This window comes from Monopterus albus, unplaced genomic scaffold (genome assembly GCF_001952655.1).
Source record: "Monopterus albus unplaced genomic scaffold, M_albus_1.0 scaffold358.1, whole genome shotgun sequence".
NCBI classification, from domain to species: domain Eukaryota; kingdom Metazoa; phylum Chordata; class Actinopteri; order Synbranchiformes; family Synbranchidae; genus Monopterus; species Monopterus albus.
Window position 1 is genome coordinate 363,180 of NW_018128238.1, and position 15,287 is coordinate 378,466.

General features: G+C 40.7%; 1 protein-coding gene across 5 annotated transcripts in view; it reads right to left on the reverse strand.

Annotated features, from left to right (window-relative positions):
* Window positions 1-15,287, reverse strand: part of rnpc3 (RNA-binding region (RNP1, RRM) containing 3) — a 30,301-nt gene that overhangs the window by 4,491 nt on the left and 10,523 nt on the right. For all 5 annotated transcript variants that reach the window (XM_020625547.1, XM_020625549.1, XM_020625546.1 and 2 more), the window contains exons 8-14: window positions 13,604-13,746; window positions 13,241-13,357; window positions 12,717-12,865; window positions 7,204-7,383; window positions 6,115-6,209; window positions 5,851-5,909; window positions 1,913-2,045 (exon numbers count right to left, since the gene is read on the reverse strand). In XM_020625547.1, coding sequence (XP_020481203.1) covers window positions 1,913-2,045; window positions 5,851-5,909; window positions 6,115-6,209; window positions 7,204-7,383; window positions 12,717-12,865; window positions 13,241-13,357; window positions 13,604-13,746 — 876 coding nt within the window. The remainder of the gene's footprint in view (window positions 1-1,912; window positions 2,046-5,850; window positions 5,910-6,114; window positions 6,210-7,203; window positions 7,384-12,716; window positions 12,866-13,240; window positions 13,358-13,603; window positions 13,747-15,287) is intronic.

Genomic DNA, 15,287 nt, shown 5'->3' on the forward strand with positions numbered 1-15,287 from the left:
AATTTATTACCTGGTGGAATTCAAAAACTATTTGATGAAAGGGAAGGGGGATACAATCTAAGGGGTCAGTTTAATTATAAAATTCATGCTATATGCACCACCAAAAAAAGATTCTGTATTTCGATAAGTGGAGTAAAACTATGGAATAATTTAAGTGTGGACATAAAAAACAGTAAGAAAATTGATGAGTTTAAACACAGATATAAAGGTATGTGTCAATCAAGATATGGGCAAGAACAGGCTTAATGATTAATCAGATGGGAGTGTGGATGTAGAATATGTATCCATGTAGTAATACTGCTTGCAAACCAATGTTGATAAGATGATGTTAGGGGGTAGGACTAGATAAGTCTAACTTCTTCCTACTCCGTTCAAGCATGTACTAGGTATAAGCAAATTGAAAATATATTTGTGCATATGTCTGGAATTATGTGTGGTTACATATTGATTGTTGTTACATGTTTGAAAGAATAAATAAATCAAATCAAATCAATTCCTTGTGACACTCACCATGTCTTATGAATGTAATGTTTACTCATACACTCACTGGCCACTTTATTAGATACACCTGGACAACTGTGTGCACCTCAGTACTTGCATCTTAACATCTGTGTTTATGAAGCTCAACATGTTTCAGTTGAACTACAGAGTAAAATTGTTTCAGTAAAATTGTCAAATAAACTCAATTATACAGTATGTTCATTATTGAGGTCGTAGTTAAAGGTGGTGTTGTACTGGTGGTGTCTCTATAGTTCTGGCCTCCCCAGCTACATACATAAGAGGGCCAGAATATTAGGAACACCTCTGAATATAATGTAGTCTAGTACAACACCAGTTTAGTTAGGTCTTGCACACTTATGAAATCACTTTATGCTGTTATCTGTACTGTTCTCAAAGTAGTTTTAAAAAAGGATTTCAGGAAATCCCATCCCATTTCTGATTCTCTGTGGGTTTTTTTCTATAATTGTTCAAAAGTTCAAACAGTTTAAACTCCTCCCCTCTGGATGGCACTACAGGTCACTGTATGCCAAAACAACTAGACACAAGGACGGTTTCTTGCCCCGGACCAGCACTCTGATGAACACTTAACCCATGACTGTAGAACAGAACGACAACCTCAGTGCAGTACCTTGTAAATATACTTTTGTATACATCTATCTGAAAAACTGCATCTAAACTGTGTGTATATACATTCCTATATTTATAAGTACATCTAAACTGTGTGTATATACATTCCTATATTTATAAGTACTTCATTGTTATTTTCCTAATGCACACTCCTTTTCTTTTTTTGTTCTCTCAACCTTACCTTGTTTAGTTGTCTACTGGTTGCTTTAGGGAAGAACACTAACCATGCACACCGAGAGCCACTGTACCACAGTCTAATTCCTCATGTGTCCAACACACCTGGCCAATAAAACTGTCTATGATAATAGTCATTCAATGTAGTAGTTTTGGATGAGTCTGCTGCTCCTGCACTGGACTCAGATTGGCTAACTAGGGACACACAGTTAACAATGTACAGTTGTAATTTAGCACAGTTGCATCTCACAGATATAGCATCTTAGGGCTCACATGCTGTATATAGTCAACATCCGCCCTCCAGTAAGCAGAGCCTAGTCAAATGCCAAGCTTCCAAACCACCTCTGACATGGCTACATAGTGACTAAAGGACTCTGTTTTACTTGATATCATTCAGCATGGGAGTTGTTGAACTGCAGTCAAAGCTACGATCTCTAGTATACAGTAGGAATTTCCCCACTGTGGGATCAATAAAGTACCTACTCTAATGCAGGAACACAATGAAGACATCTCTGTTCATACGCTGACAGAGGCCAACAACACGTGCATCCACTAATTCTCATAAAACCCTTGTTCCGGTTTCATCTTTTGACAGGGAATAAAAGGATACGACAACAAGGGGTTTGTCATAGAGAACATAGCCATTGGTTTCCTGCAGGGCTTTCTCTGCGCTCTGCTCACTGGGCAGTCCGATGAATGCCTGGCCTTTCATTCGCCCCTCCTTCATTAACACAATGTCAAACCTGTGGGGGAAAAATAAAGCTGTGACACACCGCCATCACTTGTGCCTTGTGGCTAGGTCAAGTCATTGTCATATTGTTGTCTATTCAGTTTTAAAAAAGGAAAATGTTAATAGTACAGGAACTGTTGTGTTTTGATACAACCTATGAACCAACTGAAGTGCAACGTTGCATTCTGGCAAGCTCTGGAACTAAATACACAAGGGTTCATCTCAACAGAAAATTTAATGGGTGGTAAAAACACCATTTTATTGTGGACAGATGGCTGGAACAAACTGGAAAAAATGCCTTTTTTAAATTAAGTAGGTTAATGTGGGTGTCATCAAAAATGTGGTGACTGTAGATTAGAAGCCAGCGCTTAACCTCTAGAGTCCCTGCGTCCTCATATGAGGACCGCACAGCTTGGGTTTCCAAAGCTCAGGACTCTAGAGGTTAAAGATGCTCTCAAAACTAGCATGTAGATTTCATCTAGGAGCACTGCAGTTTTCCAGTAAACAACAGTTTGCAGTCCAAGCCAGGTAACATGATGTGTGGAAATGGCCAAGTCAAAAACCACTTTCTAACATCACCCAAGTGCAGGTTCGATTGATTATTGCTCACATATTAAGATTAGAGATGCACTCACTGCAATGTTCTTGGCCAATCCCAGTTTTATTTTTTAAAGTCTGACCTGACGATTCAGATTTTCTTTCTTTCTAAGAGCTGTAATTGGTAGCATACACAAACAGTTTTGTAACTTTATTTTAATGAAACATTTTATTGTAATAAAAGTAAAACAACATATTAAATAAGTTTAGATTTGCTTAGATTTTGGTGATCTAAGATCAAAGTCAATATGTCCCATTCCCATGATTTTGACTGGTTGATGGAGGCACAGAACCGCGAAGAGGTAATTCCAGTTTCTACTGATATCCACATATTTTCCACTACAATCTTATGGACAATGGTTACTAGACACATAAACTGTGACTTTAATTCCGATAGACACAGAAGGCTATGACCATCATTTTAAACACTTTTTTCATTTGACTTCAACTTCGCTGCTCCTCTGGTTGGGACATAGCTATGTCAGCAGCAAAAGTGGTGAGCTGCATGGAGTGTGAACGACTGGCGGGGAGAGTTATGCAGTTTGAAAGGAAAACGTTCAAATATGCGAGAGTGAACTATTCATTGATTCGGCAGTGGTTATTGTACAAACAACGGGGATTACATCAGGCACAGAGCATCCAGGCACGGACCTGATTGACATGCTGGACTGGATCAGTCACAGTGAGACTGGAGCTGTGGCAACTCGCATATCAGCCGTTATGGATGATGTTCTACTGGCACAGCATTGGTGCTAGACCAAAAGTATCAACTCTGGCCAGGACTTGGTCTGATGTCATCCTCAGTAGAGGCAAACCAAGTAGGAAATCTTACAGGTGGGCACCAGTGCTCACTCCACCACCTGAACTCCCACTGTAAACCCGGTATGAGCCATTGGCTATAAAATGGGTGACAATACCAAAACTACTGAACCCAGGGATGCTAATCACCTCACTAGCATCAAAGTTAGCTAAAACACAAAAAACTGCTCCAAAGCAACAACTAGGCAGAGGGCTAGAACAAGCACTGCTACTACCAAACCTGATATGTGGGACACTATTCAACTGTGGGCTCTATAACTAAGTATGTAAAAATGGCAAAATCTGAATATTTAACTGTGGCTAGTCATCCTCTCTACACATCCAAGTAATATGCTGGGTTGATTGGCATTCTGCAACAAAAAATTGACTCTGAAATCCTGAAAAGAGGCTTTTCACTGCTACTGGACAAACTGCACAACTATCAGGCACAACACGTGTTCATCTCTGGCTCCATTCCAACTTTTGGAAAATAAACAGAACAATTTAGCTGACTCCTGATCCTGAATAGCTGGTTGTCTACAGAAAACCTCACTTGTGGGTTAAAGTTCATCGATAGCGGCAATATATTTCGAAAGTGTAAAGACCACTTTCACACCTGATGGGTGCATTCAGATGCATGGATAAGCACTAAGCACACACACAGAGAAGAGAGAGCCTGTCCTCCAACCTCAGCCAACTCTATGCTCCACATCACTCAAGGCATTCAGAGGATATTGCTGTCCTGTATCCTGAACACCCTCCGCCCTTCAAAGCTGCCCCAAACAGGAACCCCATGACCCCCACCGTCCCCCCTTCAAAGATGTGTACTCAACGACCCCCCTCCTCACCTCCAAGGATGTCTCTGGCCTCCCCCTTCCATCCCTGCATCTCACTCACTACTCAATAAACTAATTAAAAATGCAGCTATGAAGCTCAGACACTGGTGTTTGAAATTTCCTGAAAAAAGTAACCCACCTCTAGTGTTGAAGTACTCAGAGGTTAGTCTCAAAAAGACAGAAGGGGTACAACGTAGAATGAGAACAGCAAGAATCCAGCCTGCCACAGTTATCCTAAAATTACTAAGTATATACTACATACTTGCATGTTGCTACTGCATGCTGTCATGCAATTGTTGTTTTATCTGTGTGCATTGTGTTAAGCACTTTGAGTTGCCTTTGTGTATGAGAAGGTGCTATATAAATAAACTTGCCTTGCCTTCTCTCACTCTGACTCAACAAATCTCAAAATAAAGTGCTCCACGGTACAGGACACACTTTTTTTTAAACAAGCCTCCAACTAAAAATAAAGTGCAGTATTTGTACATCTTTATCTGTAAACAGGTGCAGCAGGTAAGAGAAACAAAGGAATGTGTGTTAAATCGATCATTCTGAACATGCTTTTATTTTCCAAAATGTATGTTGTTTTTATTTGCTATGTTTGACTGTGGGTTGGATGTACCATACATACACATGCATTTCAAGGCTTAATTGTCTCACTGTATAGTATTTGTCAGGTTTGGACTATAGTTTTCCTGTTTCCAAGGTGTTTCTGTAGGATCCTCTATGTGCTTTTTGAACGCCAAGCACTTCCAATGCGCGAGTGGCCCAACAGACAAGTGCGAGGTGCATGTGCTACACAATCATTCTGCCACTGTGCACGCGATGTGAACAATCGTGCATTTGCCCAGCAGAGAATTGGATATCTCAGACTGAGCGGCCGGTCAGCGGTCATGGCCAGTCGAGCTAAAAACAGGCCAGTTCTGATCTCCAGCCAGTTTGTTAGCATTATGAAATCTGAAAACTCTGTGCCCCATATAATGTGTCCAACGTATGGAATGGAATTTATTGTATTTTCTCCACACATTAAAATGCACAGTTGGCTTAATGTATATTTTACTGTACCGCTACACACAACCGCTCAATAAGGTCTGATGTTAAATTTGGTTGAAATGAAAACTGCAGATTTTTTATTTTCTCAAATCTGGAAAGACAAAGATTAAGATTAAATTTTAAAAACTATTTGTTTAGCAAATGTAATGGTTGGAAACTCACTAACAACCTGTATTAACCATAAAACAACTATTTTGTTGCTTCTCTGGCAGAGATGCACCTTCTTATTCATCTCCTACATTTGTGTACAGTCTGGCTTTGTACCAAACAGAAGCTCAGTTTGATGACTCGGGTGGAATATTTATTTGAAGTACTGCTGATGCACAAACATAAAATGTCCCTCATGATCTCTTCGTCAGGTTAGATACTTATTAATAACACAACAGACAGTCAGCATAAATTACTAAAAGCTCTCAAGAGAAAGTGACAAAGTACCAGAGTCAAAAATAACTCAAAAGAAAAGAAAAGAGGGAAAAAGGAGCAAGTAAACCATGAGAAATAAAGCTGAGATCATCCGGACTGCTGTTTACATACATGTTCCTCTCAGCCTCTGACAAAGGGTTGATGTATCTCCCATAGATGTACTTCAGGTCCTGCCAACAATCAAAATGAATATGAATGCTACTATGCAGGCAAAGGTCATGTGGAATTTACAGCTCAATGCAAAATGTAACTAACATTTAACAACACAGAATCCTGATGAATTTATGATGAAAATAGGCAATGAATTAAAAAGAATCATATCTGGTAGACCAAACAAACACACATAAGTGGGTCAAGTGCTCAAAATGTACGTACTTTCTCTTCCACTTGCTTTGCAATATTCTTCACATACAGCCTGCAGGTTGGTTCACCTGGTTTATAGTGTTTAAATACAGCCATCTGTCTCATTTCTGTTCCAAAGGAGGGGAGAAAAAAAATCCACTTCAATAACGGGTATATAAGTACCACAGAGCTGCCTGCATAAGAAGGAAGTCAAAGTCATTCCAACCTCTCAGTGTTTCATTTAAGTCAGAGGACTGAAGAACCCGGCTAAAACTTACACAGACACATTAAAACAGTGATCGCTGATCTTAGCACCTACCATCCAGTTCAATTTAGATATGTCTTGTCCTGTCTTAGCTTGTACTGTATATTTATTTTATAGATAACATACCTGAACAACGTGTGTCAGTGGAAGGAACAACAGAGTTACACCCGCCACATGGCAGTGCCAGTGACACCTACAATCTTGCTAGCAAAGCTCAGTGTGGAAATAGTTGAAGTAGCACCTTCTGCTGTTCGCTACTCTTTCTGGTTAGAATGACAACCAGTGGGGTCACCGACGAAGGTTAACTCTGTGACTTAAACTGATGACAGGACAAAATGAAAATGGCTGCTGTCGGGTTTGTGGCCTCGCTGTAGCCGGTGGACAGACTGTGAACTGAGCACTTCTCTGTAGTTCCAACAACTCTAACAAAGCGAGACAGGTAAAACTACCAGCTGATCACATATCAACGATGGAAATGTAGCACATTCTGTGTGCACGCAGATGGTTATAAAGAGCCATCGTCTCTCATCTTTTACATTACATAAGAACCATTTCTTTGGAGGCTGACAGTATTTGGCCTTTTACTAGACATAAAGGTCTTGATTGGAAAAAAGTAATGCTGATGTGAAACCTCCGGCAACAGCTCCTCTAAGGACCTATTTGTTTCTTTATTTCTGCAATTGGCATTTTGCCATTTATGCTTTGCTGTCATGTCTCTCACTGGTCTCATTAACTGCCACACTGTTCTAATATGCATTTTCAACAAACCACTGATGCTGCCCACAGGATTTATGAAAGGGATCGTTCCAGCTGTTTAACACAGAGTAGGTGACAGTACCAGTCAGGGTATATATTACCATCTCTTGTCAGGTGGCCTTTCTCCAGCTCCTTTCTGGAGATGACGCCTGAGGTGAAATCCTGCTCGTCATCTCTGTGCTCCTCTTGCGGTTGAGACACCTGGGCGCTGGGGTAGAGTTTCCCAAAACCTTCAGCAGCTTTACTCTTATCGCTGAGAGACTGAGCAACCTCCCTCTCATCTGCGGGGTCAGAGAGGATGACAAAAAACCAATAAGGAACTCGTCGCTAACAATTTCAATCACATAAAATGCATTTTACAGCTGAATCTACAGCAACGGATCACACTCTACAAGATACATTCGTAGCATCGCTGTCCTGAAAGAAATCTTTCTAAAAGTCAACTTTTCATGTTCCATGGTCAGCTCCACTGTACATCAAAGGGGACAGGGTGGAGCGCGGCTCCAGCTTCTGAAAACCTCTCCTGGTCCACAAACACCAGTGCAATCATTAAGAAGGGATCTTTGATCGCTGCTCCAGTGAGAGCATTCTAGCCTACTGCATCACAGTATGGCATGACAGCTGCACCGCTGCACACTGGAACGCTCGACAAGAGGGCCATCAGAACACCACAGAAGATCTCTGGCTGCCATCTCCCCTCTCTGAATGACATCAACAGTTGCTGCTGCCTCTGCAGAGCTAGAAACATCTTAAAAGACACGCCGCTTGTTTGACCTGCTGCCATCTGGCAAATGTTTCAGGACCATCATAGCATGTACGAACAAACTGAAAAACAGCTTTGTTCCAGGGCCGTAATAGCACTGAATTTGGCGCAGCACTAATGGGATGTCTGTGTGACTGGCTCCTGGACTTTCTGACTGGCAGGTGCCAGACTGTCAAGATTGGCAATAGGACTTCAACCAGCAATATTACGAACATCGGCACCCCACAGGGATGTGTCCTCAGTCCCATCCTTGAGAGGATCTTGACCAGCTGCATCACTGTCTGGTATGGAAGCACTACTGCTGTGGACCGCAAGCGCCTGCAGAGAGTGGTAAAGACTGCGGAGAAGATCACCAGGACTCCACTGCCCTCTCTGGAAAGCATTTACCACCGCAGGGTGCGTAGGAAAGCTGCCTCCATCCTCAAGGACCCCACCCACCCCCAGCACGGAACTGTTTACGTCCCTACCCCCTGGCTGGAGGTTCAGAAGTGTGAAATGCAGGACCTCTAGACTGAAAAACTCTTTCTTTCCCTCAGCCATCAGACTCCTAAACAGCTGACAGGAGTTTATTACCCGAAAATACGCCATGTACTGTCAACCTGTACTGTTTACATGCCCAGTTTGCACATGCATAACTGCACATTGACTATTGACTGCTGCACATGCTGCTCCCATGTAGCATACATTCTCTTATTATATTCTTATATATTATTATATCTCTGCATTTGCTGCTTAAAGTGCCTTAGATTCTGTGTTACTTATTCATCTACTTTATATTTCATTTGTATTTTGTGTCATTCATGTGGACGGCAAAGTAAGATTTTCATTGTACAGGGAAACATGTTTCCTAATTGTGCATATGACAAACACTTTGACATCGAGTGCCTCACTGCTTCAAGTGCAATACAATATGATGAGTGCAACATAACAAGGTCAGTAATGCTCTGTGGTTACCTGTCTTTTATTCTCTTTTTTAAATTCACTTGTTTTTGTCTGTTGTCTTGGTGTTTTGTTATTTATTGGTTTTCTATTATGTCTAGCATTAATAGCTGCACTGAAATGTTATAGTATCACGATACAATGACAATTACTATTTTCGTTCAGAAATAAAATTTCTTCAGATTTTCTTAGAAATTGTTTATCTCAACACATATGAAAATATACTCAGCTCATAAAAGCACGTGTCAAACTCAAGGCTCGCGGGCCACATCCGGCCCGGCGTACAATTACATCCGGCTCGCGAGATCATTTTATAAATCTTTTTTTAATGGCCTGGCGATATGAAGCGCCGATAACACACAAACTACAAATCCCATAATGCAACGCAACAGCTGCCTTACCGAACGATAGGCTACCTGCGATCATTCCCGCGTCAATTACGTCAGATCAATCAAGTGTCTGTTGATGTATACAACCCTAATTTCAAGTCAAAGCTAGCCCCTAACAATGGCCAAGAGAAAAGTTGATTATGAAAACAGAGCCTTTCAAAACCGGTGGGAGGCTGAGTATATGTTTACTGATGTTGTCGGTAAACCCGTGTGTCTTATTTTTGGAGCTAATGTGGCTGTAATTAAGGAATATAACCTAAGACGGCACTACGAGACAAAACATCAGGACAAGCTGAAAAATGTGAATGGAGAGCAGAAGCTACAGAAGGTAGAGGAGTTGAAGAGGAATCTGACATCACAGCAGACATTTTCACCAAAGCGAAATCACACAGTGAAGCTGCTGTGAAAGCAAGTTTTATTGCGGCAGAGGAGATAGCCAAATCAACCCGGCCATTTACCGAGGAAGAGTTCTTGTGTCTTGTGTCCAGACAAAAAGCAGGTGTTTGCAAATGTAAGCCTTAGCAGACATACGGTTGCTGATTTTAAGTTCAAGTTTATTTATTTTGGAATAATATTGTATCCTGTCTGTTTCAATTCATATTTATGTTCAAAAACGTTTAGTTTTAGTCTGTTCAATAAATGTTTATCCTGTTCGGCCCGCGACCTAAAGTGTGCTTTGAGTTTTGGCCCCCTGTGCGATTGAGCCCTGCCATAAACGAACGAGTAATACTTAACATTATTTAAAAAAAAAAAATTAAACGACCAGCACATTGTTTTCATTGGGCAGTAAGAGTGTGGGGAAAAACCTAATTTCTAATTAGTAACTAAATCTGTCAGATGTACAGCAATTGCCCCTGGTATACAATGGGGTAGATGTATGAGGTAGCACATGTAAATGCTCTAACTTGTCCTTAACTAAAATACTTGTGTACTTACATTCAACCTCTACTATGGCAGCAATAGTTCAGTAATAATGTACTGATAAATGAAAGAAGATGGTCTCTAGAGCAGGCCATAAAGCACATTCTGCCAGCTCCTGTTTTGCAAACATGACTTTGAAAGACAGTAGGAATTATAACCCTGGAAGACTTTTGATATGCACTCAAAAGCATGTGCTCACATGGGATTACTAAGAGCAGTGAGGCAGCACAAATCTGAGGAGGGGGGACAAGCTTGTCATCCACATAAGGTGCATGTGCATACACACTGAAGGAATAAGTGCTGGAGAGCTTTTCTGATACTCTCAGCAGAGAATATATTCATAGTCCTCATCTGTTCCTCACCTCCCCGTCTAATTTAGGTTGCTTGTATATCGGATCTCACACGCCCTACTTTCCCAAAATAAGACTAATCCAAAAACCAACAGTCATAGTTTCTTTCCTCTGCCTTCAGGAAAATCTGTGTTTGACTTTGAAATCAGTTTCACTAATCAGGGCCTTGCCTGGGAGTGAAGTCATGTAAATAAGGCAAACAGGGAAGTGCATGGCTGACAGGAAATGCAATCTGTGCCCCCAGTGACGTGCTCATACAGAAAACGGTCAAACCTTTTTGGTGCTGGATTTCTTGCTTGATATATTGACTGACTGCTCTGACTTCACATATCGTGAATAGAAGTATCAAACCTTGACCTGCTTCAGTGTGCAAACAAATACAATGAAAAGTAATAACCCACATCACCTCAGTTTTAACTTAGCAATGCTTTGACCTAGGATATGTATGTGTGTGGACCTATATCATTTAATTTAATGTCATTATACTAAACTTTAGAAATTCCACAATACATATTTTCCATTGTCTGGATATGAAATCATTAATGTACAAACATCCAATGCTCCGGTGGATGTACAGTTCTAATACGCCTGTGAAGATTTGTAGTAGACCCTGCTTGATATGAGTTTTACTTTACAAATTCTACATTCTGCCTGTGTGTTGTTGATGTTATTAAAATGTATCCAAATGCTACTTCGTTTGCGAGTGTTTCATTTCTGTTGTGTAGACCGTCAGCCAACCCCTCACCCTTTAACCTGATGGTATGATCCTTGTCTGTCATCACACCTGAGAACACTTTTTACTTCATTTATGCAAATTTGTGCTAAATCTCAGTTAATGCACCTATAAATTTAATATTTACAAACACCTATAAGCCCTTTGAATTATGCTGTATGTAAACACTAGTCAGTAACTTGTCTTAAAAAATAAAAGTAGATTTAACACATACTTTTACTATGAGAAAAATGCTGATATGCTTATAATAGTCTATGTTGCAATTTTGTATGAAATGTACAATGCTACAAACAAACAATGTTAGACTGTGGAGCACCTAAACTAAACACAATCACACAATCCTCTTTTCCATTTTCCTTCTTAAAAACACCTTCTGAATATCTTGCTTTTGCTGACCTCCAGTGGTTCACAGGATAAAGCCAGTGATTTTCTATATTTTCTTATGGTCAATAAATTCTGTGACAACAATAATGTACTGTACATGTCATACAAACCAGTTTGGTGTATATATCAATAGCTGATACATCTTATTCCTCTGAGTCACAGAGCTCCATTATTGTCCAAAGCCCATTAAGGATCAAGATGACTAGATGACATTTTGCTTCATTACAAAGAAAATGGGTGCAGAACAAATGAAAAAAGAATAGAGAAAATCACAGGCCTTACGCTTTAGGTCAGGGGTGAGCAACCAGCGGCTCTTTAGTGCCTCTCTAGTGACCCCCTGGCTCAATGGCTACAGCCTGCTCAATAGGACTAGCTAGCTGGCACGTTAGTGGGTCATCACACCTTCGAAAACACCTGAGCAAATTTCTAAATTGGCATTAATCATATGCTTGAAAACTTGATGGTTATTTTCTCAAATGAAAAAATATCAAAACTTAATAAAGTGGACAAAAATAACGCGCCTGCCCTCTGAGCAGTGTGGCACAACAAGGTCTTTTCTTTGTCAGACCAGTCTGAAGAGCTGCTCTCATTAGTCAGTACCTCAGATCCTCTGCTACACTAACGTCAGTCTGTTGGTGATGGGCTATGAGGTACTCAAACCGTCCTCCACGGTGTCAAGTCATTAATGCATCCATATGATTTTGTTAGAACCATAGATGTACAACACCACCCCTGCATGTGCACACTGTAAAGATGCTACACTGGCTTCACAGCTGAGCTCCGCCTTTTTTGTTCCATCACCATTATTACAAAATAGATTTTTAGCATTTGTAAATTGATTTAGAATTGTAGACAATATGAACTCTGATACTTTAATTGTTTTTTTTTTCTCCCACCCTTTATGTTGATAAGCCACTGTTTTATTCAGCATGTAGAGAGATGGGATTGTCACTAAACACTTAATAGAAAAAATAGTCAGCAGGTTACTTGATAAATAACCAACTTATTCATTGCAGAAAGTGCATTGCAGAAACTGTCTAACAATCTGCAGGTCAAAATAGAGAATGGTCTGTTTCTTTGTTCAAAAAATTAATTAAAATATTTCTGAGAAAAAATAGAGAATGGGAGTTCTTACCTCTGCTCTCATCATCCACTGTCTCTTGATCGTGCCCTCTTCTGTCCACTGTGCTCACCAACTCTGGAATCGAAAAGTGGAATTCAATTTTCCTTGGCCCAGCAGGGTGGTCCTGCTCGAACACGTCACGGGGCTGCAGCACTGAAACACTGAGGACAGCAGAGACAATCACCACTCCCCACAGCCTCTATGAAAATACCAATAATAAACCTGGCTCCTGAGCAGCTTAAGGGTTGGGATATTTTGTTCTGACCAATAAGATGTGCGTTCCAGTCTGCAAAGAATACAGCCAGGAGACATCGAGATGTGTGTGTGTGCATTTAGAGTTTAGAAATAGAGTTTGTGGCCTGTTATTAAAGAAGCATGTATGTGTTTGGTACAAAACAGTGTATCTCCAAAGCCACACGATATTGTGTTTATGAGGAATTTCTAGGGGTCTTTGTCCTCCCCTTTGGCTGTCTGTGAATATGTTCTCAGATGAAGCTATGTGTGAGGACAAACATGCATGATTGCCTTTACTGTACCTCTGAGAGTCTGGTTTGGGAGCATACAGCAGATCTTTGATCTTGGGCTTCTTTCTTTTTGAAGCTGTTTTTGGTCTCATGGGCCTCTTGCACGCTTGATTCACCAGACAAACAATTCTGAAATATAGAAAGTATGAAAACTGAGGGGGAAAATGTCTACCTTGGTCAGAAAAAAACAGTCCACCATCTGGAATTTAGACATTTCCCTTTCAGCTACTTCTGTTTCCAGAAATGTTATCACTGATGAAGGACGCGTTAACACACTAGCGTGACTGCATGATGTGGGACAATATGAAAGTTAATTACCACCACAAAAAGCCTAAACAGAGTCCTGTCTAATGTGACTGGTTATCTGCTCCTCACCTCTGCTTGTCTTCATCGTCTCCACTCTCATACTCTGACTCTTCCTCATTGGAGAGCTCCATCTCCTCCTCTGGTAAAGGGGGGTAGTCAGGAGGAAAGGGGGGGGGCATGGGGATGGCTGGAACAGGAGGCAGGTGCTCAAACTACAGGAAACAACATAAGGTGGCTTAGCTTACAAATACTCTGGGGCTCAAATGATTTCACATTCATCTTTGCTAAGGTACCGGAAAGTACAAATCTCATGTATTTAAGAATGGCCACACCTGTATGGTATCAATATTTGGTTTAAATGACCCTACCAGTCAAAACACTGGCACATGCCTTGCCATTCAATTCATTCCCATCTGATTTTCTAATTCCTTACTTTGCCCCAAAGGAGTCAAACAAGCAATAGCAAGTTCATATTAATGTAAGACAAGCAAAATGAGCAACTCATCACCTTTAAACAGCTGTTAACAAGGAACATTTGGACATCTTTTTCTTTCTTGAAAAAAAAAGCTTTTTTATCATCATCAAAATTACTGTTTAATTATTAATTAATCAGTAGTTTCAGCTCATGCTCCATTCACAGCACATAACAAATTGACTGACTTCTCTGCATTTAAAAGTGACATGCTCTTTCAAACAAAGCAAGCAAAAGTGTGTTTTGCTTCTCAACTCTTCACCTGAATGTTTAAGCTTAACTGTGCAGGTCAAACACTGATTGGGGAGGGTTCTTTGTTTGGAAACCAACTGTGGTCCAATATGTAACTTACACAAAGTGTGATAACAGACATCTCAGTGTAGTAGGAGACATCAGTCAGAAAATATCTGCATATTCATAGACTAAATGTTTCCATGAGGGAGAAAGAGCAGATGTAATTTTAACATTGAAGTTAAATTTCATATTTAATTCTGACCAAGTAACTGATCATTTTTGTGGAATAAACAATAAAAAAAAGACATTATTATTCCAAGTACAGCATTCTCACATTTATCATATTAAGACTGTTTAATTTGTTTGCAAGGCAGTGCACAGTGTGTCATCAGGTTACATATTGACTGGCTTGTTGGAGTGGATACCATGACAGGATGCATTATGATGCAGCACAAAAGGAAACAGAATTTTGGCTTTTTGGCTTTTAGAAATGTTTTGTGGCTGAAAAAGCAGCTGAAATGTTTAATAGTGCTAGTGACTGTTTGGTAATAGTTAGCCTGAATTATTGAGAGTGCAGATGAAGGGCTGTGCTGGATGCAGGCAAGGGTGGTTCTGGGATGTTAGAACACACTGTTGAGCCTTCTCATTGTCGTGGGCCCATCTCAACAAGGTCAAAGGTCAAAGTGTTTATTTGTCAATGCACAGTTAGGAAACGTGTTTCCCTGTACAATGACAGTCTTACTTTGCTGTAAACATGAATACCACAAAATACAAATGACATATAAAGTAGATAAGTCATCCATCCATCCATCCATTTTCCTCCGCTTATCCAGAACCAGGTCGCGGGGGCAGCAGTCTAAGCAAAGATGCCCAGACTTCCCTCTCTCCAGACACTTCCTCCAGCTCCTCCGGGGGAATGCCGAGGTGTTCCCAGGCCAGCTGAGAGACATAGTCCCTCCAGCATGCCCTGGGTCTTCCCCGGGGCCTCCTCCCGGTGGGACATGCCCGGAACACCTCCCTAGGAAGGCGCCCAGGAGGCATCCGAAA